This window comes from Epinephelus fuscoguttatus, linkage group LG23, assembly GCF_011397635.1.
Source record: "Epinephelus fuscoguttatus linkage group LG23, E.fuscoguttatus.final_Chr_v1".
NCBI lineage: Eukaryota > Metazoa > Chordata > Actinopteri > Perciformes > Serranidae > Epinephelus > Epinephelus fuscoguttatus.
Window position 1 is genome coordinate 8,041,611 of NC_064774.1, and position 22,457 is coordinate 8,064,067.

The window sequence follows — 22,457 nt, forward strand, 5'->3', positions numbered from 1 at the left end:
GCAAACAGGGCAGGTGTGAAAGTACCCCTAAACTTAACATTAAACCATGAAATTGTTGCAGAACAAGGCAGTGTCTCCCGTGTCTGGCCAGGTTTGTCCTCAGTCCCTCTTTGGTCTGGGTCCCAGTTTTCAAATAATAGACAGGTCCAGTTTGCTTCTGGGGTAATACATCACCAGGTTTTTACAAGTTCAGGCAGCCGAACTGTTGTGTTGCTGTTGCTGTTGTGCATTTCTCTTAATCTTTAATTGCAAACTACCCTTAACCAAAACTGCCCCTCAATATTCTGTTCTGTCTCCTTCTTACAGTTTATGTCACTTTCGCAGAAGGAGCATCGTCAGAAGCAGTTGCTCATAACCAACTTGCCGAGTTATAACAATGGTGGCTACACAGAGGAGGACATCGCCAAACTGCTCATGCCTTTGGGGTTTCAGTATACAGATAGCAACATCCATGTTGTTCCTCAGACGCGCATGGTAGGCAGCAGGCTATAAATCTGCATCAGCCTGGTTTATTGATTTGAGTTCAGCAACTTTTACATATTAACGCCTCAGCACCGGCGATAGCATTGTGTTATTGGCTAGTCCTTTCATTCCTCCCATTGTTGTAAACATGGTATCTCAAGAACACCTCAAGGGAATTTCTTTAAATTTAGCACAAAGATTCAGTTGGACTCAAGGATGAACTGATTAGATTTTGATGGTCAAGTTTCAAAGGTCAAGGTCACTGTGACCTTGCATCCATCTAATTTTTGTGAACGCGGTATCTTGAACAGCTTGAGCGAAATTCTTAAAGTTTGGCACAAACATCGACTTGGATTCAGCTGATAAACGGATTAGCTTTTGGTGGTCATAGGTTAAAGGTCAAGGTCACTGTGACCTTGTCTGTTTCATTCTTGTTAACACCATATCTCAAGAACACCTTGAGGGAATTTCTTCAAATTTGGTGCAAATGTTCACTTGGACTCAAAAATGAACTAATAAGAATCTAGTGGACCTCACAAAACACCTTTTCAGCCATAACCCAAGAATTCATACGTAATTATGACAACATTTCACACAAATGTCTAATAAAATTAAAGGATGAAGTGATGACCTTACATATTCAAAAGGTCAACAGTCAACTTCACTGTGACATCATAATATTCAGCATTAAACACTTCTCTGGCCATTATCAAATGTCATATCTCAGGTACAGAAGAGAAGATATTTGGTCAGATACTAATTTGGTGACACTAATCTTGGGTGTTCATCTTGAAACCGTGCTGACTGTGTAGATCTTCTGTGCTGTTGGGGGGAAGATGTGTAAAGTGTCCATGTTTTTACAAACATAGATGTAAACTGTAAGAGAAATATGACTGTTGCGCAGAGACATACAAATGCGGGGCAGTAATTGTAGTTACTCGTTAGTTAGTGAAATCACACTTGCATTTTAACATCCTTCAGATCAGAGTTTGAGTTTTTTTGCATACTTATTGCTATACAGCCAATATTAGTGCCCGTATGATGTGACGTTTTGTTGAAAAAGTGCTTGGAACAAGTAAATAAAAGAAGAAATACATGTTTGTCTCTGAATGTCATCTCAGGCCTTTGTCTTGATGCCGAATGTGGAGGATGTGCCCTACGTAATGAAAGCCTTCAGCAGGAACAGCATGAATTTTCAAAAGTCAAAACTCCAGTGCCACGCAGTAGCCAGCGGCATCACAATGATACCGGTAAGCTTGTACATAATACTGTTTTTATTGACTGATTTTTAGGAATGCACTGATTGGCTGAGGATTGGTATCGGCCGATATTCACCTTAAATTAATGAGCAGGCACAAGAAGAATACAATGACTGTTTGGCAGATGGGCTTTGTGATCTCTAAGGTCCCCAACAGTCAACCAAAAGCTAGTTGACCAGGAAGGTCATTAGTCTGGTGGACTTCACTGGTCACTTAGTCAAGCGTGAAACAGTACTGGGAGCTGCATCTTGTCAAAATAAATCAAATATGACCGGACCATGTGGGAGTTTAATTTGAAAGGACAGACACAGGAAGTGGCTACGCTCAGCAGTCAGACATGAGTCAGGTTAATTTCCAGGGCTGGTACCTGCGGTTATTCCACAGGCTAGTCAATAACATGTCGGGCAGGAAATCCAAAGTGTGGGATCATTTTGAGAAGGTGAAGGACGAACCCAAGGTGATATGTAAACTCATCTTCATTGGTCGACTACAAACATGACGTATCATCTGAAACATGGAAGTAGCTACATGCCCATTAGCCCACAGCGTCATTAACAGGCGGCTCGCTCAGTGTGTGACGTGCACTTGGAGATAAAATATAGGCCTATATTAATGAAGGTTCATTAGTACGGTTTTGTATTTCTCTGTAATGTAGCACAGTGTTAACAATGTTACTGATACTATTCTTTCTCACACCTTCAACTCAAACCACCAAAATATATCATTTAATCATTACATTAATATCGTAAACATGTGGGTGACTAGTCGACTAATGGCCCTAAATGACGACTGCTGGTGTCTCGTCGTGTGGGGACTATAAAAAAGGCGTGGGACAGACAGAGATCTTCTCCACGATGCCTATGGGATGCCTATGGGATGAAAGGACGTTATAAACTCAGTGGTGTTGTATCAAAGGACGCGCCTTATTGTTTCAACAACAAATCTGTGTTAAAATCGGTAGAAGTTAGCGTTGGCTCTTAGCAGCTGGTGGCCAGAACTAACAGCTCACTGAGGTTGTATTGAATTACATTATGATGCGTTCAAGGTCTATTCAGTAAAATTAGCATTTGGCGAAGGTGAATTATAATGTTTTCATGATGTGTCCAGTGTAATCTTGTAAAATGTATTTTTTGACGTTCAAATGATATTTTCACAGCAATATAGAAAATAGATATTAGAGACGGAAATGTGATGTTTTTGATGTATTTTGTATGTAGTACAAAGACTTTTGAAGCAGTTATTTAAAAAAAGATGAAGGTTTTTCATGTGAAAATTTTACAGTGATATGTTTACAAAGACACACTAAGGGTGCTTTCATACCTGCCCTGTTTGGTTCAGTACAATCAAACTCAAGTTTGTTTGCTCCCTAAGTGCGGTTCGTTTGAGCAGGTGTCAGCACAGCAATCGCATTTGGGTGTACACCAAAACAACCGGACTGAGACCTTCTTGAAGAGGTCTGAAAGCACCCTTAGTATCGAGTATATTGGCTCTATGTGAGTATGGTGTACTGTGGAAAAGTAAATTTGGTATTAACATTGCTTACTTTTATGTTTCTTTTTTAGCTTGGGTTTTACAAGTCACTGATGAAGCTGATGCATTTTGTAAGTAAAACACAAACACACACAGACACTGTATTCCTCTTGATTCATAAACTGCTTTTAAATCAATGACTGAATACTTCTCTCTCTACTTCCTCCCACTGCACAAACAAAGTCAAAATGTGGTGGTACTGGTGAGGACATTTAAAACCAGAGTCTGAGCAATAGCGATCTCCATGGCGTCAGTCCCTGCCAATATTTGTCCAACCAATCATGAGCAGCATCTATCACAAGCACATCGACTGACACACACAGCTGCCAATCATAATGTCAAACTCACTTTTTATACCATCAAATAACTAATTAATACCAAACTAATAAGGAAAAATCAAAACTTGAACAAGCATTAGTGTGATAATAACTACATAAAATGACAGAAGTAGTCATGGGGAAAAATTAATCTGATGTGTAATTTGAGTTTTTAGTTTGGCCAGTGTCCCATCTGCCAAAACGAAGGGGGTGGGCTTTATGACCTATACTGCAGCCAGGCACCAGGGGGCAGTCAAGATGTTTTGGCTTCACGGACACTGAAGAGATTGAGAAAGACTCTAAGAATTCAATAGAAGCAAAGTGCAGTTCAATTCACAGGAGATTTATTTGCACACAGCAGCATTGAAATAGGCCGAGAAACTGTCTGTCTTTCCTTTAGCCTACCTTGTTATACCCTGCATTTACAGTCCTGGCAGTGATCTATCCCGTTACCTCATTACAGACAGACATATCTGATGTTCTCCTCACTAAAAGATGTACAGACAGTGATGTGCTCACATTCCTTATTAAGTTTAATGATCGGGTCAGTGTGACCTGACCGCGCATTACTCATGACAGTATCCCATACTCCTCTTTTCCTTCGAAAGCTTTCCTCTGGACATCTGCAGCTAACCACAATGCGCTCCTACGCCTACATTGGCTAGCTAACTGGGCAAAAGAGTATATCGTATATTTGGGACATGCTTATGTGAGGTACTGCAACAAAGTAATAAAGGTACATTTGTTCCCTGTGCAAAGTGTATATCCCGTCCCACCAGCTGGAAAACATTGATAGGGTGACATTAATCTTCCTATGCAGTGCATGGGCTCTTTATGCATTTCACCACTACTTCAATTACAGTTCACCTCAGTTCAGACTTCCACACAGTCAACCTTCAACAGTCTCCTTCTCACATTAACACTTTAATATAGTCGTCACGTGACATCAACGACTGCAACTCCTCAAGCAAAGCAGATAGTCTGCTGCTGCATCTTTGATACACAGAGTGCCGTCCTTGCTGATAAGCTTCAAGACAACCTCGTTTACTTGATCTCCACACAGCTGCTTAATGAGAACACTGTGGCTATATACTAGAATATCAGGTCACTCAAGGTTAAGGCCGTATAATGCTGTATTTTCCAGTATAGCCTGCTTTTGTCACAGTTCATCTTTATTTCGGCATGTGTCTAACCGAAATATATATTTAACGTGACAAAGGCTTAAAACTATCAACAGTGAGGATGTAGAGGAAACTCAATTTAAGATATTGTTTCGTCCTTTTATTGTCATGTACTGTAACAATGCAGAGCAGTTCTGTGTGTTCTCCTGTTAAAGTTTTTGTTTGGATGTTCACTTCCTGTTCTCAATGCAGCCTGTGCGTGATGATGGAACGAAAATAGTCTTCATCAAGAACATCTCCTGGAGTGAGACCAAGGAGCTCAGAGAAACTTTGACACAAATCATTTGTCAGCCTGTCAAGAACTACATGCCTCTCCTCAACAAGGTACAAACAGACACATACGAACACTTTAGTAAACAACTTAAAAAAGACTTCTTGATTGTCTTACCTGTCACGTATGTGTGTGTTTGTGTGTCCCAGGTATTCATAGAATTTGAGTCAATTCGTGATGCTGATCGGTTTGGAGTCTGGTACAGTCTCCTGAAGGAAGCCCCTGGCCATGAAGTCCACAGGCTGAATACACTGAAGGAACTGAAAGACTGTGCATCACTACGTAAGTCTCAGTTCTAGGTTTTGTTTTTCAGTTTGATTGAATAATTTAATATTAAAAAAAGTAATTTGAATTATTATCCCACCAACAGAAACTGGCGTTCCGCAGGGCAGCAATGGACCATTTTGGGTCACGATGAAAACTCAACCCTACCTGTTCCCTACTGGGTTTTCTTGGTTCGTCATCCCAGGTAAGAGACACTTTCTTACATTATTTCTTTGGAGTGAACTACAGGGATGTCCCGATCTGATTCAGATCTCAAAGTTCAGGATCAGAGCCGATCAAGGCTTTTCTTTAACTGACTGGGATCGGCTTTAATGAGCTGTATAGAGGTCGATCGGATCCTTTGTTTTACGTCAGCTGTCACGCAGGTGTTTTATTCACAAAACTGCCATGCACACTGTTCCACTGTTTTTTCTCCTCCACTCTGCTGAGCTGCTGTGTGTAAGAGCTGGGGCTGGGCGACGCCCACCACGAAACACCACAGGTCATAAAAGAAAAGTCAGTATGAGACTATTAACTTATGTTATTTACCGAAGTTTCGTACACTCATTTTAGCTCAGTGTGAGTCTCTTGGCTTTGCTTACAGCTATGAAGCAGAGTTTTACCGCCCTGCTCAGAGGAGCGGTGCAGAACAAGAACCACACTTAACCATGCGACAGCAACTGCAACAAAAGCCCCTCGAGCAAAAAGCCAGTAAGACTAATATATTAATGTACGGTAGCCTAAACTGCGCGAAGATGTTCAGATGATGAAAATAAGAACTCAGCTGATCACTGTTCATTCAGGTGGCTCAGACAAAGGCTAACACTGCTCTCCTAAAGAAAAAAAACATTCCCTTGAGATGGCAATGTAGCTGATGTAGCTGTATTATCTTGGGCGGAGGTGTCCAAATGTTTTTGAATGGGGGCCAGATTAAATGAAGTGATAATACCTGAGGGCCAGCTGCTTCTTGCATCATATGGGTTATTAAGAAAAACACTTAAAATGAGACACTTAAGTGTTTCATCTTGAAGTGAAAAAGTATTGAGCTTTCCACCACTCCTGAAAATGGTGGCCCTTGCTCTTCACTTTACATTTCTTGTGTAGTCGTATGCTAGTCCTGCCATCATGAGGTGAACCAATAAAATGCAAAGTTGAATTGGAGGTAGTTCATAGTAATCCCAGGGGCCAAAAACAATCACCTCAATGTTTTTAGTGATTTTAAGCCTGTGGCCCTGACTTCCCTTGTCATAAAGTAATTTGGAAAAGTGATAAAAAGAGAACTTGTAATCAAAATTGAGCATCTACTAGACCCACTATTGAATTTAGGCATAATCCCTCAACCTCTCTTAAAACCATCATCAAAGGTCAGGTGGTTGACCCTGTGGAAAATTATAATAATCGTTTAACAAACTGAATTTTAATTGCCACACTGAGGCGTTGTGCAAAAAATGACCAGCAAAGTCTTTCTTGTCTTAGGAAACCGTCTAAGTTTCACATTGACAAGTCTCTTATGATCCTATGTTACAGATTTTATATTGTGTCTGTCTTGACCTGCTCTTATCTGCTGGTTTGGGAATCTCAACATCAGGTCCAAAAATGCACCAAGTAGCATAGTGAAAACAAGTAGCAAGTTCTTGGGGGTTCAGCAGAGTACGTTATCTGTCCTGTTTCATAAATCGATAGGAAGGAAAGCTAAAGCCATCCTTTCCGACAGCTCCCACCCCTTATTCTCCAAGTTTTAGTTTTTGCTTTCTGGCTCTAGGCTGAGAATTCCCCCTGTTAGGAGTAACAGATACAAGTGAGTTATGGTGACGATGACGGTGTTGTCGATATTGATATTGATATTGATGGTTGTTGTTGATGACCAGTATTGTTTCAGATCACTGTATTTGGTTTCCCCCCGTCTCCCCCGATTGCTGAGTATTCATATTTTTATGTGTTGTCCCTTGTCTTTTTAAGTGTGTTTTTACTTGCTGTGCAACTAATTGCCCTCTGTGGACAAAATAAAGTTGAGGTTGAAAGTGATCACGTCTGTATAGAGTATTATTATGAAAGACAATACGAGGGCCGTTCCAAATCGGAACTGGACTTTGGACATGATTTAGGCAAAAAGAAGTATCGGAGCAGGACTTGGTATCAGCAGATACTCAATATGAACTGACTCTGGTTGGGATCTGGGGCAAATAAACTTGACTGGGACATCCCTAGATTTACATTAAATTCAGTAGTCTATTACTGCCATATTTACCATGTTAATTTATTTTCAGTACAGTAACCGTTTGCCTATGTTCATTTTTAACTCAAAGATTATCTGACAGTCAAAGGAGAGGACGACATTGAGGTATGCTTTTCTTACTTTCCTATCATATATATCGTGTCAATAATTAAAGCTTATCAACTGTATAGTTTTAAAAACCTGGACCTTTATGTTTTGGATCCAGTAGCTCCTGAAAAATGAGGTGTGCCACATTGAGAAGACTTCACATTTTAGTATGTCAGATACATAATTAATCAACATTTAGGTAAATTAAGTATTGGATCAGACTTGTTATTGGCAGATTACCAATCTTAAGGAAAAAAAAATGTTTAACATGGCTTTGCTAATTATAAGTTAACTTAAGTTTGACTGAACTCCTTTTTGTTTTACTCAGAAATCATATTTTTACGCACATCTTCAACCTAGCTGACATTCATTCTTACAACACATTCCAATAATATGATGTTCTGTGTTTTTGCTCATCGGAATTCAGTGTGATCCAACTTCAAAATGTACCACCATGTTGAATCAGTCTCAACACATAAAGTAAACTTTATATTTTATATGTGTCTTGTAGAGGGCCAGTGGTTGCTGCTCCATGTTCCCCACAATCATGTTGACTGGTTTGCCAGGATTTAACAGCTACAATCATAATGACGTGGCCAAGCTCGTCTGGCGGTATTTCCCCAAACAGAACCTACGTTCCTTGTTCTACAACGTGGTGGTCTTACCGCTGCAGAGGAGGGTAAGGAGTAGATACTGCAGACTGATAAAGGGACAAACATAATTGTAATTGTCATTTAATTAGTTCAGCGGATCTGTGTAGTTTGAATTAATTTGTTTTCCTTTCCTGTCTTTCCTCTCTTTACCTCCAGGCCTTTGTGTTTTTCGCTGATTGGACAACATGCTGTGATTTTGTCCGAGATCACATCACAAGTCCAGTTTCTGTCGAAGGCTTCAAGCTCAGTGTTCATTTTGTCCTGGAACACATGAAACCCGAATCCAGTGAGGTACGGGAGCAGGGAAAAACACTGAAGTGCGCACTCTGTGCAGTAACACTGTCAGGATCAGGATTGGGTAGAAAAGTCAACTCTCTGAAGAAGAAAAGAATCAAGAGGAATTTTCCTCTGTTATATTATCGGTCTGTTAATCTTTTATATTGCAAATAATTATTTTGTTCTGAAGAAATTTCAGAAAGAAATAATAGCAGATGTACTAATGTTGTGAGTGGAGATCTCCACAGACAAGCCCAGAAATACAATCATGTAAGCAATAGAGGCCACATGGAGAAAATATGTTTTAAAATGTGTTTTGATGACATCTGTGACTTCTAATCTTTTTGCAGGTGATGATGTACCAAACTCTGATGAAGCTGAGCAATGCTGTAAGTCATTAATCACTTACGTAAATCTGTTGTCAAGAAAAAAGTAGCTCTTCATCTTTGGATCTCTGGTCCTTAAAACCAATTATTTCTTGCTCTTTAGGGAGCTCAAGAGCCAGAGTCTCTGGAGGAGCGGTTGCTGTGTGTGGAGATTTCCGAGACATCTCTGGACGTCATCAAGATGGTCATTGAAGTTGTGGCCTCCATCGCAACTTTTGTCAGCTTTCTGCCACTTGCCAACAGGGTACAAGAACACAAACATTTCATGTTTTTATTACGTATCTGTAAGACAACACATTGAAGGGTTGAGAGGACTGCCATGTCAGGGTATCTGCAGGACTTAAAAAAATCTATAAGTACTGAATTTAGTTTCACTTCTTTTTATATGCAGTTGCAGGCCGTCATATTTATTTCCACCCATCCATTTTCCTCACCTTTGAGGGGACTGAGTTGCAGGGGCATCAGGTTAGCAAAGTATTCCAGACTCCCCTCCAGGTTTCTCCATCATGAATGCTGAAGTGCCCCAACACAACCAGAGTCCCAAGTCAGTGTCCTTTCCAGGACTACCCAGAAACTCCAAAAAGGCCAGTTACTCTGAGCTTTTTAGTGCATAAGCACAAACAACTGTCAGAGACCTCCTCTTAGGGACTTGCGGTCACATACAGAACACCCTCTTGTTCCTCGTGGAGAACTCCAACAGAACTTATGACTATCTCGATTCCTGCCCAGTCCCTCTTACCCTGGGCAACTCCAGAAAAAGCGAGAGTCTAGGAGTTTGGTTCCAGAACCAGTGCAATGCGTGGAGATGAACCCAGTTATATCTAGATGATACCACTCCACCTCCTGCATCAGTTTTGGTTCCCTCCCGGCCACAGGGTTGACGTTCCAGGAGCTATTGTCTCTAAGAAACCCAGCTCCCAGGGGCAGAAGGACATGCAGTTCCACCATGTTAAAGTGGCGGGGAAGACTAAGAGAGGATCCTTCTTAGTCTTCCCCTTCCCTGAGACCACTTTGCCTTGAGACCCAACTAGGAGCTATTGCCCCCAACAACCCAGCTCCCAGGGCCACGGGAGCACGCAAACTCCTTCACCACATTAAGGTGCCAACTCCTGAAGGGTAGGTGCCAATTCTTGACTCTGGGAGACCCTACCATTGCCCCCTACAACACAGCTCATAGGGTCACAGGGACATAAAAGCCCTCCACCATGTTAAGGTAGCAATTCTTCTTCCTCTCTATGTATAAACTAAAATTGAGACTTTTTGTGGAGTTTCAGCCAGCACCATCAGACCGTAGCAAAACATTTCACCACTGCCATCCACAGTGGACAGGAAGCTCTTTGATCAGCTGTGCCTGGATTTTCTGTCATATTAATTTGTTAGGGTTTGTTTGACCTTTGAGTACAACCGTTTTGCTTGAATTTGTGGTAATTTCACATATAATTGATTCTTTTTGCTTGTTGCTGTTCTCTCTTTGTTGCTTTTGTCTTATCACCTCCTTTTTTCCTTTTTCTCCTCTCTGTCTTTTCACACTTTGTCCACAACTGTCGTTCTGTCTCAGATATGCATTGAGATGGCTGACTCCAGCGGTGTCACTAAAGCGTTGGAGAAGTACAACACTTTCTCTGCAAAATCTTTTAAAAAAGGCGCAGCTTGGTATGATAATGTTCTTTTAAATATTTTAGGAGTATGAAATGGGTTCAGATTAGTTTATACTCATGACTGTGTTTCCCAACAGTCTTTATGTCTGTATGCCTTAATGTATTTTCATATTTCTGTCCACCATCCTCACACCTAAACTGACCAACTCCTTTCACTCTCCACAGGAGCAAAGTTCAACGTTTTGAGACGTGAGTATATCACTTTGTAATACATTCTTGTCAGGTTAAAAGAGAGACAAAACATGATGTAGTTGCCCAAAGCATGACAATGACCAATGTGATGACTATTATGACCCACTCGCCCCAACAGTGTGCAACGTTTTAAGTAATTGTAAACTGAATAATTTGGGCTTTTGGACTGTTGGTTGGATAAAAAAAGACAAATTTGACAATGTAAACAAGGACTCTGGGGAAATGTGATAGGCATTTTTTACTATTTTGTAACATTTTTTACATCCAAACAATTACTAGATTTATTTTATTTATTATTTCTTTAGCAAAGTGCTATATCCTGCCATTTTGTGATAACAACCCTGCTTTTGTTTGAGACTGACAATCCTTTCGTTTGTAATTTAAGTTTGAAGGGGCTAGAACAACGCCTACAAGATGCTAGTGAGATCACAATAAACCATGACCCTATCAGTGTCAAAGCCGAGCCCCCAGCTGTGGAATGTGAAACCCAGCCTCCTACTTCTGAAAAATCGGATAATGGGTCACAACTTGCTCTACAAACCAGTGGCCCTAATGGATCCATCGTATCTGAGCCCATAATAGCAGGCCCAAGTGCTACCTCAGCAAGTGACGTAGCAATGAAGGAGGATGGTGAGAAACCAGTAACTGAGATCTCCATGGACTCCACTGTTGGTCCTCAGGCAAATGAAGATGTAGAAAAAGTAAAAGTAAAGGTGGAAGAGGAGTCACCAACAACTTCGGTCTCTACTGCTGATGTGACCCCTACCCATGCAGTCAGCAGTGGGGACGCAGTCTCAGCTGCTTCCAGTTCTACCCCATCAGCCACAGCAGTCATCTCTGAAGGAAACTTTGCACAACTTCCTGAAAATAAGATGGAAATTTTCCAGGTCCAGGACCACAGACTCACCCAGGAGAGCAGGTCCCAGAGTAAGGAGGAGGAGGTGAGGCCTGGCTTTAAATCTTTAAACTCAACATTTACATTTGATTTAAGCATATTTTGTCAGTGCCAAAATGTAGAGTCAAGCTTTGAGTTGCTATTTAAGTATTTGTTAATTTGTAGAGTAAATTACATAAAAAGAGACCAAACAGGAAAACACAACATTTCCCTGGGTCTATAAAGACTCTGTTGACTTTTCAGAGATTAACATTGGAAAAACAATGATTCTTAAGACTTTGATATGAGAGATTTTGAAATTGGCTGTAAACTTTTGAAAAGACGGTTGTGATTGTGCATGTCCATGCCATTACTCCATCCTGCTTTATAAATGTCGTCCCATTTCTTTCACATTTCTTTAGGGCCCCAGCAAAGGCAACAGAAGCCCTAGGACTGCAACAGCTGGAGAGACACCACAAAGAATGGTAAACAGCTGTTTTTTAATCCCACAAACCTCTGTGTCTTGTTTTGTGCCTTGTGTTAACCTTTTAGCCCTGATATGACTTTCTCAAAATGTATCTACCAAGTTCTACCAAGTCCTTTTCACCAGTCCTTGTTAATTAAACAGCCTTATTAAAAAATGAATGGGTCAACTAGGCATGTGCTGGTTACCGGTGTCACGGTTTACCACAGTAAAAGAATGTCACGGTGTCACTAACCGCCCATTTTCCGTTCTGACGGTAAAGGCTGACGGTGTAACCTACGTTTCATAAATGGGAACTTCAGGAACTCAAAACTCAGCAATAATTCTGTGCCATCATACCGTCAAAATCTTAAACCGGCACATGCCTAGGATCAACCATACATCTAAATGATTAATAAGCTGACTGATTCATAGTTTCAATCATTGATTCTTTTTTGTTCTCCATCCAGGTTCAGGATGATGTTAAAGATGACATTGTTTCTTCAGACGCTTGTCCTTTCGCTGAGCAAAATTTCAACATGGATGACTTTGTCACTGTTGATAAAGTTGGCGATGACGAGGGAGACACAAGCCCTGAGCCTTATAGCTCCTCCTCATCCAAGGAGTCCTCCAGAACGGGAAGAGGGAGTCCAAACTCTGGCTCATCGACCACTGGCAAACAGATTTCAACAAGGTCTTCGAAAAACTGTAAGAGCTCAGCTTCCTCTTCATCCATTTCAACAAAAGGCTCAAGCTCTTCAAGCCCTGTGCCACCAATAAAGTCCAAAGACTCATCTGTGTCCACTAAATCCCCTACCAAACCCTTGGCCTCTACCAATGTCAGTACGGCCTCTTCTTCAGTGTCTACTGAAACCTCTTCTTCCCCTCCTCAGAAAATACAACTAAGCAAGACAAAACCTCCAGCTGAAGCATCTAATACTGCATCTTCCAGTTGTCGTACCCGCTCATCCTCAGCTGCATGTGATACAGAAAAGATAACATCAGCAGCAAGTGCCAAGGCATCAGTTAAGACGCATCCTGAGCTGCTTGAAGAAAAAGTAAAAGACACAGAGAGCGTAGTAACAAAGCCTGACCACAAAGTGTCAGCAGAGGGCCTTGATGCAAAAACTGTTGAGTCAGAGACAAAACCAGAAACATCATCAGAGATGCATCCACCTTTACAGGGACATGGAGTAGAGTTGAGCCAAGCTCAAATTCTGGAGATTGATTCTAATGCCATCACAACGAAAGACCAGCAGAAAAGCAAAGAGGAAGGGAAAGACGAGGAAAATAACAAACATACAGAGGTGGAGGAGGACAACGGTGAGAAATATCAAATCCTTGATTCACTTGATGATCAAACAGATCAACAGATGGATGATGTGGATCAAGAGGTCAACTCTGAAGCCCAGCCAACTGGACCTGAGGGAGGCCAGACTTTGCACAAGGAAAGCTTTCAGGACTTGGACAGTGTTGACAGTGAAGGCAAAACCGGCTCACAGGAGTCCAGTGAAATGGAAATGGATAGTTCTTTCCATGTGCTAGATAGTGTCACCGAAGACCAAGCATCTACAGGTCAAGAGGATAGTCATCTGGTCCAAGATGATGGCTCTACAGTAAAACAACTGTCTGAGGTAGATGTGATTTCAGCAGGTAACAAATCTGATAAAGATTCAGTTGATAAAGATCAAGATAATTTCCAAGTGTTAGATACAGGTAGTAAACAAGCTCCAAGGTACAAGGGGGATGGAAAGGAAAGAAATGAAGAGGAGGTCAAAGGCAAAATGCTTTCAGCAGAGTTCTGCAAAGCCTCCAAAGGTGTGGAAAATCCTGATAGCCGAATCCTAAATGAAGACCAGCCTCTTCAAGACTCTGACAACAAAGATACTTTTATAGACCTTGACAATGATGTAACTGAACAAGAAACTTTTGAGGTACTGGATTCAATTGATGGTGAAACCGCAACAGAAGACAACAACCAAAACCTTGAAACTCCCAGTGACCAGACATCTAAAGATGACATGAGGCCCATGGAGGAAGACGAAGACACATATCAGGTTATTGATTCTGTTGAAGATCAGCCAATGACTATAGAGACAGAGTCAGAGCCCCCTGCTAAAAAAGATGATAGTCTAGATAGACAATCAAAGAGAAGCAGCCCCACAACCACAGCATCGAAAATTGAAGACAGAGAGAAATCACCAAAGAAACAGGAAAAGACAGTCAAAAAATATGACACACGGACAAGAGTGGACACCTCTGCATTACTTTCTGAAAAAGACAAAGAGGTCAATGAGGAGATGATGTACCAGATAGTAGATTCTGTTGGAGATGAACCAGTTCAAGATGCTGCCACCACAGAAAGGTCTGGTAGAAGAAGGAGTGCACGAGGAAAGAAAGAGGATAAAATTGTATTGGTTCTCACAGAAGCGCCTGAAAAACCAGAGGAAGCTACATACAAGATTTTAGACTCCGTGGAGGAAGAAACTCTCAGTGATGAACCCACCGTCACGAGAAGATCTACCAGAGGAAAAAGGGAAACAACAGCTAAGAAAGATGCATTAAATGAGAAAACAAAAGAGGACACGCCAACAGGAAGGAGGCACACCCCTGCCAGAGAGCGAAACAGGGAAACACCAAAGAAAGAGGAGAAAATGTCTCCAAAGGAGAGCACACCATCAAAGAAGAGTGACAGTGTTGTGAGCGAGGTAAGTGAGGAGGATGTTACCTCTGAAGTATGTGACCCTGTGGAGGAAGAGATTGTTAACGATGATCGGCCCGCTACAAGAAGAAAAGGGAAAAGGGGAAGACCAAAGAAAGACGTTAAATCAACAAAAGAAGTCAGCGCAACTTTAAAGAAGGGTGACAGAGACGCATCTGATAAAGTGGCTGATGAAGAAGAGGCGACATATCAAATTCTTGATTCTGTGGAGGACGAGAGTGTTGACGATCAGCACCTCACAGAACAGTCAAAAGAGAGAGATTCTAAAAACGATGAACAGCAAACAAAGAAAAGTATCTCCCCTGCAGGATCACCCAAAAATGAGGACGAGGAGGAAGAGCCTGTGTATGAGATCATAGATTCCCTTGAAGACGATCAAGTTCAAGAAGAGCTGACTGCGACAGAGGACAAGACAAAAGATGAAACTCCTACAAAAGCAGAGGCATCAACTCTAAAAGAAGAAAGAACAACTTGTGGTACCACAGGGGTGGAAGCATCTCAAAAAGTAGTCGTCAAGGAGGAGACTCTTTATCATGTAGTTGATGATGCAGAGAAAGCAAATGATGGTCGATCTGCTGCAGAAGGGCCTGCAACAGAAAATAGGCAAAGAACACACAATACAGAAATTAAGAAAGAGAGCAAATCAGCAGCTAAATCCCAGAGTGACACTGCCATACTTGAAGGGGTGATGAAGCAAAAATCATCCAAGAAAGATGACACAGCAAGCACTCTGGTGAACCTGGAGGAAGTGGGCAAGGAGGAGGAGGATAACCTTGACACGGCTGAGGAGGAACAACCGAGGAAGCGTCAGGCCACCGCAAAAGAGAAGCAGTTCTCCAAAGAGCAGGAACCGAGCAGGACCAAGGACAGGGAGAGAGAGAAGAGGGAGAGAAGGGGTCGAAGCAGCAGCAGAGGAGGAGGAGGCGGGAGAGTGACAAGGAGGGCAAAGGAGAGGGAAAAAAATGAGACGGCGGAGGTAGACACAGAGGACCTGGTGACTCTGGATGAGGTGGGAGCAGATGAGGTTGGAGAGGAAAGAGTATCTGAGAACAGAGAGTGGGATGGGGAGATCACAGAGGGAGAGCTGCAGGCACTCGTCACTTTGGATGAGTTCACAGAAGAAGAGGAGGATGGGAAGGCCGAGGAAACCAAGCTGGATGTCCGTCCACCCAGCCAGGACGACGAATCAGTGGATTTACTAAACCCAGAGGTAAAGGTCAAGACTAAGACGCATGCAAGTTTAATTTTCTTCAGTGGGGAAATTATGGTGAAGCTCTGGAAAACGCACGTTTAGAAAACACAAACAATAGCTTTATCTTCTGTCTGTTTTTAGACTATGGTGACTTTAGATGAAGCTGGCGATGATGATGAAGAGAAGGCGGATGAAGAGCAAACTGAGAAAATCTCAACATCTGCCAAACGCAAACCTGATGATCACACAGGTATATGTTATTCTGTCAATGTGTAGTTCATCAGCATGTCCCATAGACTATAAAAAAATGGATGTAGCTACTGTGACATCACCCTATGTTTTTTCGGACTACCGTTTTGATTCCTTGAGTTCAGCATTTCAGAAGTTGCCAGTATTTGGGTATGAGGTTGGAACTAGTGATGCACCGATCCAACTTTTTCAGTACTGATACCGATGCTGGGGCCTTACGTATCGGTCGATACCCGATACCGATCCAATATCATTGTTGATTTAAGCTACAAACCTTAACAAGACAAACACACTAAAAGCATCGGGTGTGACTACACCTTTCTTTCTTGAGATGAAATATAACAAGATTAAACAACTTAATGCAGTTAACTATTAAACAAATTAATGCAATGAACCATTTATTTGTTACAAAAGTAAACAACTGTGCAACAGCAGCAATAACTTAGAAAGAAATACAAATGTTGCAGCTGAAACTGAATTGGGTAAACATAGGAACAGTAATCATACACACAGTAACTAAATATTAAAACAAATAGTAGTACACTAGAAAGGCAGAGAAGGAGAGGAAATCTTCCTTCTTGTGTCTGCCAGTTGGTTTAGTGATTTATTTCTGAGGTTTATCTATTAAATATAGATTCTGTTTGATATTTGCAGTTTGATTTTTTCTATAAAAAGAGAATATCACAGTTAACAAAATAGGATGAGTTGCATCAGACCACGGTGTTATTTCTTTTCTCTTACATCATTTTCTGCATTCTGAGTTAAAAACTCATCTGTCCATCGTTGTGTTTCTTCTTTAAGCCAGCAGAGGGCATGACAGTCCACTGATGTGCAGGTCCCCCTCTGTATGATTCAGTAGGCTGTTTCAGTCCACTGCACTGCCAGAGGGGGGGTTTACACATGAACACAAGACATTGCAAACTGCCGTCGAGCTAGCTAGCATGCTAAGGCTGAAATACCTCCATATAGCAGACCCTTTCGTTCGCTTGCGGCACGCTGCGTGAGGCATGGAACTCACACGGTCACACGTGCCGTATGACGTAGCCCGTGTCACAAAGATTTAAAGGGGAAGGATCAGTCTTACGGATCAGCTGCTTTTACAGATACCCGATTAGGGTTGGGTACCGAAACTCGGTACTTTTTGTATTTGGTACTGATTCACGTCGGTACTACCGAGTACCGATTCACTTAAAATGAATCGGTGCCAAATTTCGGTACCTGAGGTGGAGGTGGAGCGAGAGCGCATGACTCACACATCGGACTCAGCAACACTGGCGACAATAAAAATGAGCAGACAAAAGTTAACGTGCAGCACTGTTCCTAAATGTTCTCAATAAAATGTTGAAACTGAGAAGTTTAGACTATGGGCCCGAACGGCGCATAGTGCATCCAAATTCACACCCGTTCTTCTCTGTGGATTTTGTCTGCGACCGTGCGTCATAGCGAAAAGCCACACATATCAGCGGAAACAGCGGAACTGTAGCTTTCCAACAAGACCAAGCACTTGTCGGTAATCCAATGTTTTCACAGCGAAAAAAATTGATAAAGTTACAATAAAATGATGTATAACAGAGCTTTCATACAGTTTTGCACACACATTACTCTTGGATGGATTACTCGCAAATGCATTGTGGTGTCATTCCATCACGCTGTAAATCCAGATTAATTGTCTACAAAATAAAAACCTGACGAATTTCTTTACAACCCATTATACAGATCTTGTTATCAGTCACTTCATATAGTGAGGAATATCGTATCTTACCACGTCTTAGGCTTGCGTGTGTTTCTCCCTGTCTATCCACATTCTGATCTGATCTGTTCTGTACGACATCTATTGCACGTCTGTCCGTCCTGGAAGAGGGATCCCTCCTCAGTTGCTCTTCCTGAGGTTTCTACCGTTTTTTTTTCCCCCGTTAAAGGGGTTTTTCTGGGGAGTTTTTCCTTATCCGCTGTGAGGGTCTTAAGGACAGAGGGATGTCGTATGCTGTAAAGCCCTGTGAGGCAAATTGTGATTTGTGATATTGGGCTTTATAAATAAAATTGATTGATTGATTGATTGATTGATTTGTAGTCCGGCTTTCAAGATGCAAATATCTCCATATTGTCCAGTTGACACTCCATGAAACTTTATATGACAAGACCAGCCACTTCACCTTTGCGCACCCAGACAACTGTAGCCTAATTATGCATGCTGACAGGGCCGTAGTCACCATATACATTGAGGGGGACACGTGCCCCCACCCCCACCCCCTACCCCCTCTCCCCCCTCCCCTAATGCCCAAAATGTCTCCCCAATATATAACTGAAACTGAGAAACAAATATTATCTTGGAGGACATCATTGCACTTGGTTGACTATTTTTCTATGATCTTAGATGTAAATATTGCATGTTTCTTTCAGATAAAACACATTTTTGACTTGTGAATGAGTCAATGGAATTTCTTGCAATAATGAAAAAATACTGGCAATCATGTCCACCTGGCACAAACCACATGTTTTGGACAGCTGTGAAGTGACAGAATGTCCCAGCATCATGGTTCTTATATTGCCAGATTCCAGAGAGTCTCCCCTCTTCATATATGGCAGAATATGTCAACTTCCAACTTGCTATGGTGTGATACATGTAAGAATTTAGCCACACAAATTTGTTTTTTTCATCGATATAAAAATCAATATAAAATACAGGCACATAGAGGGACATGGAATGATGGCAAATCTGGTTAGCCCAGATTGTCCTGGAAAAAAAAACAAGATACAGCATGTGTATGTAGCCTTTATAATGACTGTCATATGAGCTTAAAAGTAAAGGCAGTACAAATACCCCAAAAAGGCCTAGGGCCCATAGGGTTAAAAAGTACCGAAATAAGGTACCGTTTGGTACCGGTACCGAATTCCAGATACCGATACCGGTACAACTGGTGACAACTGCATTGGTCTGAAACTAGCAATAACGGCTGCAGTGCACTTTGCGCTGGGTGTGAAATAGGGCTTTAAAACTTCTAACTGGAGTTAATGCTCTTTTTTTTTTGGGTTCAGTTTTAGAGGAAAGTATGAACTTTGTGACAGTAGATGAGGTGGGAGAGGTGGAAGAAGAGGAGGAAAAGGAAGTGTTAAAAACTAGGACACGAGGACGAGCCAAGAAGAGAACCAGACAGACCCCTGGTAAGACAAAAACACAGCATTTATATCTTTTATACAGTCCTGTTGTTACATGAAATCTAATCTCTGGTGACTCAAAAATGTAAAATTATATATAAATGGCAATTTTTGGCTTCACATTTTTCCAATGATGGAGTTCTAAAACATGAAATTTAGTTTCAGAGTCTTACTGGAAGTTTCCCTTTCATTCATTGTCTTTTACCACAGTGAGAAAATCTACCAGAGGGAAAACAGTGGCTGCAAAAGACGAGAGAGAAGAAAATGAACCAGCTGGCACTGATGTACTGCCTCCCACTTCACTCGATGGCTCCTTGTCACTGGACAAAGATCCATCTACGTTGTCAAGTGACAGCCAGCCTAAGATCCAGAAGATGGAGGTGAAGGAGGCATCAGCGAGCCCAGCAGACATCACTGAACACCCTGAAAACCAGACCCTGGAGGGATGTGTGGAGGAAGGAGAGAAGAAGGAAAAGTGGAGCAGGGCAGACACTAAAGGTACAGAGCGCTGAAAGAATGATGTCCAAGGCCATTTCCATACTAACAGAAAAATGTCATTTCTCAGTGTAAGTGTACCATCTATAAAGTCCGTCTTTGAACTGGAACTAGTGAATTATTGGCATTTTTGCCAAATAACTTCGAGATATCAACCAAAATAAAACATTACAAAGTAGTATTAAAAAGGGTCTCAAGTGAAACGATATCTACATTCAGTCCTTTTGGCACGGGGGGTCTGAACCTGGACCAATATCGACATTCCGCCGGATCAGCATATTTTCTGATTCTCGCCGGTGTCCCTCGTGTGGAACTCACATTCTTGCAGCAGCAGCTACAACCCATATAGTCTGTGATGTGGTGATGTGTATATGAAGGTGTTTGCATTTCAGCGTGAGGAGATACCACCGAAACATCCCAAAGTATGACTATAGAGTCCACCAGGAATGAGTCCTAAAACCTGGAAATGAGTTAGCATTTTACCCCTCCTGGTTCCCTCGTCTCAAAGTCAGTGGTTTTTTGGTTAGATACCTGAAATGCGGTCGGCGGTTAACACAAGCTTAAGACTTTAACGTGGTGTTCTACGACATAAAATACATTTGTAGATACTAGTGTTGCACAGTATACCGGTACTAAAATAGTACCGCGGTACTAGAGTATTCCAAACAGTACTATACTGCATTTGGAAAATACCGGTACTTTGAAATTGATTCAATTCATTAATTTAGTTAATTTATTTTACTCATTTATGCACACAAACGCCCTTCTTGTTCCTATTGGAGCACAGATTGCGCAAGTGGTGTGTATGACAACACCTGTATCAACATTCGCAGCTGGCGCACGTGAAAAAAGACAAGAGAAAGTCTGCCTCGCAATGGGAGACAACACGAGACAACACAAACTTGGTGGAACATTTGAGTTACCAAACTGTGACGTCCGTACCGAGGTACTTACCGAACCATGATTACACAGTATGTATTGTTCTAAAGGTTTGTATCCAAAAGTACTTTCCATTTCTGATTGATCCCGACTTAGCTACTGATTTTTGTTTTTTTTTTTGTGTGTGTGAAATGTGAAAAAAGACTGCAGAACAATTTAGTTCAGAAATCAGTGTAAATAATAAGCTGCATTGGTTGTAACTCATTTCCGTCTGGTGCATTTTTCATGTAAATGTGCGAATCATCTACCATGACACTTCATAAATATTTTTAGCATATGTTGTCCCATCGAGATTCAAACTCCCTCCAGCACCTCAGCGTTGGTGCCTTGCTCTGCGAACAGTTGCACAGAATCATTTGTGTAAAACGAGGAAAAACAGGAATCATGAGCCGAACGACATCATGAAGTCAGTAATGTTACATATTTGTAGGAGTGGAACTTTAAAAGATGCTACATGACCTAAAAATATACGTCAGTATTTATAGTACCAATTCATATTTTATTTTGGTGATTTTTGCTTAAAATGTGGATGTAAATTTGGCTTGTGATCTATAGTTAAAATTTCTCGAGGAAGCAATGGGACAGATGGAGGATATGGTCTTAATGACGGCACATAGTTGCTTCTGGCACGCAGTAATAAAATAAATGATCTTCTCCTGGTCTCATTGTGGTGATAAAGGTATAATCTTAGAACACATTTAAATCTGGTAACATTTTGTCATTTCTAATACAACATGTAGCACCGTTTGAAGGGTCATCTGTTACTTTAGGAGCCTAATAACTTGTTTTTAAAGTTGTATATATGAAGTCTAGAATTTGATCTTGCACACGACATATAAAGGTCAGATAAGTGTGAACAACTACTTTATAACAACTTTATTAGCCAGGGATGCAGAAATTCCCTTCACAGTTAGATCGGATGAGGAACTGAACTACAGTTTATGTAAGATGAACATTAGAGGGAAAAAAATATTATTATGTCTCTTGATGACAGTGTGAAGTCAGAGTCTGATTCTTTATAGTTTTGGAGAAGAGTTTTCTTGTGAATCTATGTCATTGTTAATATAAATACAAATCATGAGGATTATGTTTTGTGGTGTTTTTGTTCTCCTGTTTTGAAACTGAATCTCTTAAATCCTGACAAATGTCTGACCTCAGAGTTCACAGCTTCGGGTGCCCTCTCTTTAAAGAGTACAAATGAGCCAAAGCTAGATGTAGTCATTGTTTGTTAGCGTGTAGTGATGGAAACATAAAGACTGATTTTATTTACGAATTTGACGTTGGTGAAAGTATTACCATGACTTGTGGACAAGAAGATGTAACAATAACGAGGTAACAGTTAAAACATGACTGTCAAGAACCATATATTCTCATAAAGACAAACCTGCTCTTCAAATTAACACACAGCAAAATAATTCTGGTCCGCTTCTTCAAAATAAAAGTGCTCACAATATTTAAGTCAGTAAGGGCTGCAGATACTGATGATATCCATTATTGATATTGAGTCAAATCTCAGTTGTTCAAGAAAAAGTGCTGACCAGTGTCTGAGAAATTAAGGAATTATTAGCGCCTGCTGGCACGAGACTGTTTCTGTG

The 22,457-nt window shown here is 41.2% G+C and overlaps 1 protein-coding gene across 4 annotated transcripts in view; it reads left to right on the plus strand.

Annotated features, from left to right (window-relative positions):
* The window catches only part of LOC125883532 (uncharacterized), a 36,748-nt gene extending 15,868 nt beyond the window's left edge, over nt 1-20,880 (plus strand). For 3 of the 4 annotated variants that reach the window (XM_049567870.1, XM_049567869.1, XM_049567871.1), the window contains 19 exons: nt 307-474; nt 1,584-1,712; nt 3,284-3,322; nt 4,942-5,073; nt 5,170-5,302; nt 5,391-5,489; nt 7,591-7,625; nt 8,119-8,286; nt 8,417-8,551; nt 8,887-8,925; nt 9,026-9,166; nt 10,481-10,575; nt 10,746-10,769; nt 11,158-11,713; nt 12,069-12,131; nt 12,580-16,041; nt 16,165-16,273; nt 19,309-19,434; nt 19,639-20,879. In XM_049567870.1, the coding sequence (XP_049423827.1) occupies nt 307-474; nt 1,584-1,712; nt 3,284-3,322; nt 4,942-5,073; nt 5,170-5,302; nt 5,391-5,489; nt 7,591-7,625; nt 8,119-8,286; nt 8,417-8,551; nt 8,887-8,925; nt 9,026-9,166; nt 10,481-10,575; nt 10,746-10,769; nt 11,158-11,713; nt 12,069-12,131; nt 12,580-16,041; nt 16,165-16,273; nt 19,309-19,434; nt 19,639-19,940 (5,955 nt within the window). In that variant the 3' untranslated portion in view covers nt 19,941-20,879. Of the gene's footprint in view, nt 1-306; nt 475-1,583; nt 1,713-3,283; nt 3,323-4,941; nt 5,074-5,169; nt 5,303-5,390; nt 5,490-7,590; nt 7,626-8,118; nt 8,287-8,416; nt 8,552-8,886; nt 8,926-9,025; nt 9,167-10,480; nt 10,576-10,745; nt 10,770-11,157; nt 11,714-12,068; nt 12,132-12,579; nt 16,042-16,164; nt 16,274-19,308; nt 19,435-19,638 lie in introns of all 4 variants that reach the window. The other variant, XM_049567873.1, reaches the window with a different exon arrangement.
* The last annotated feature ends 1,577 nt before the right edge of the window (nt 20,881-22,457 follow it).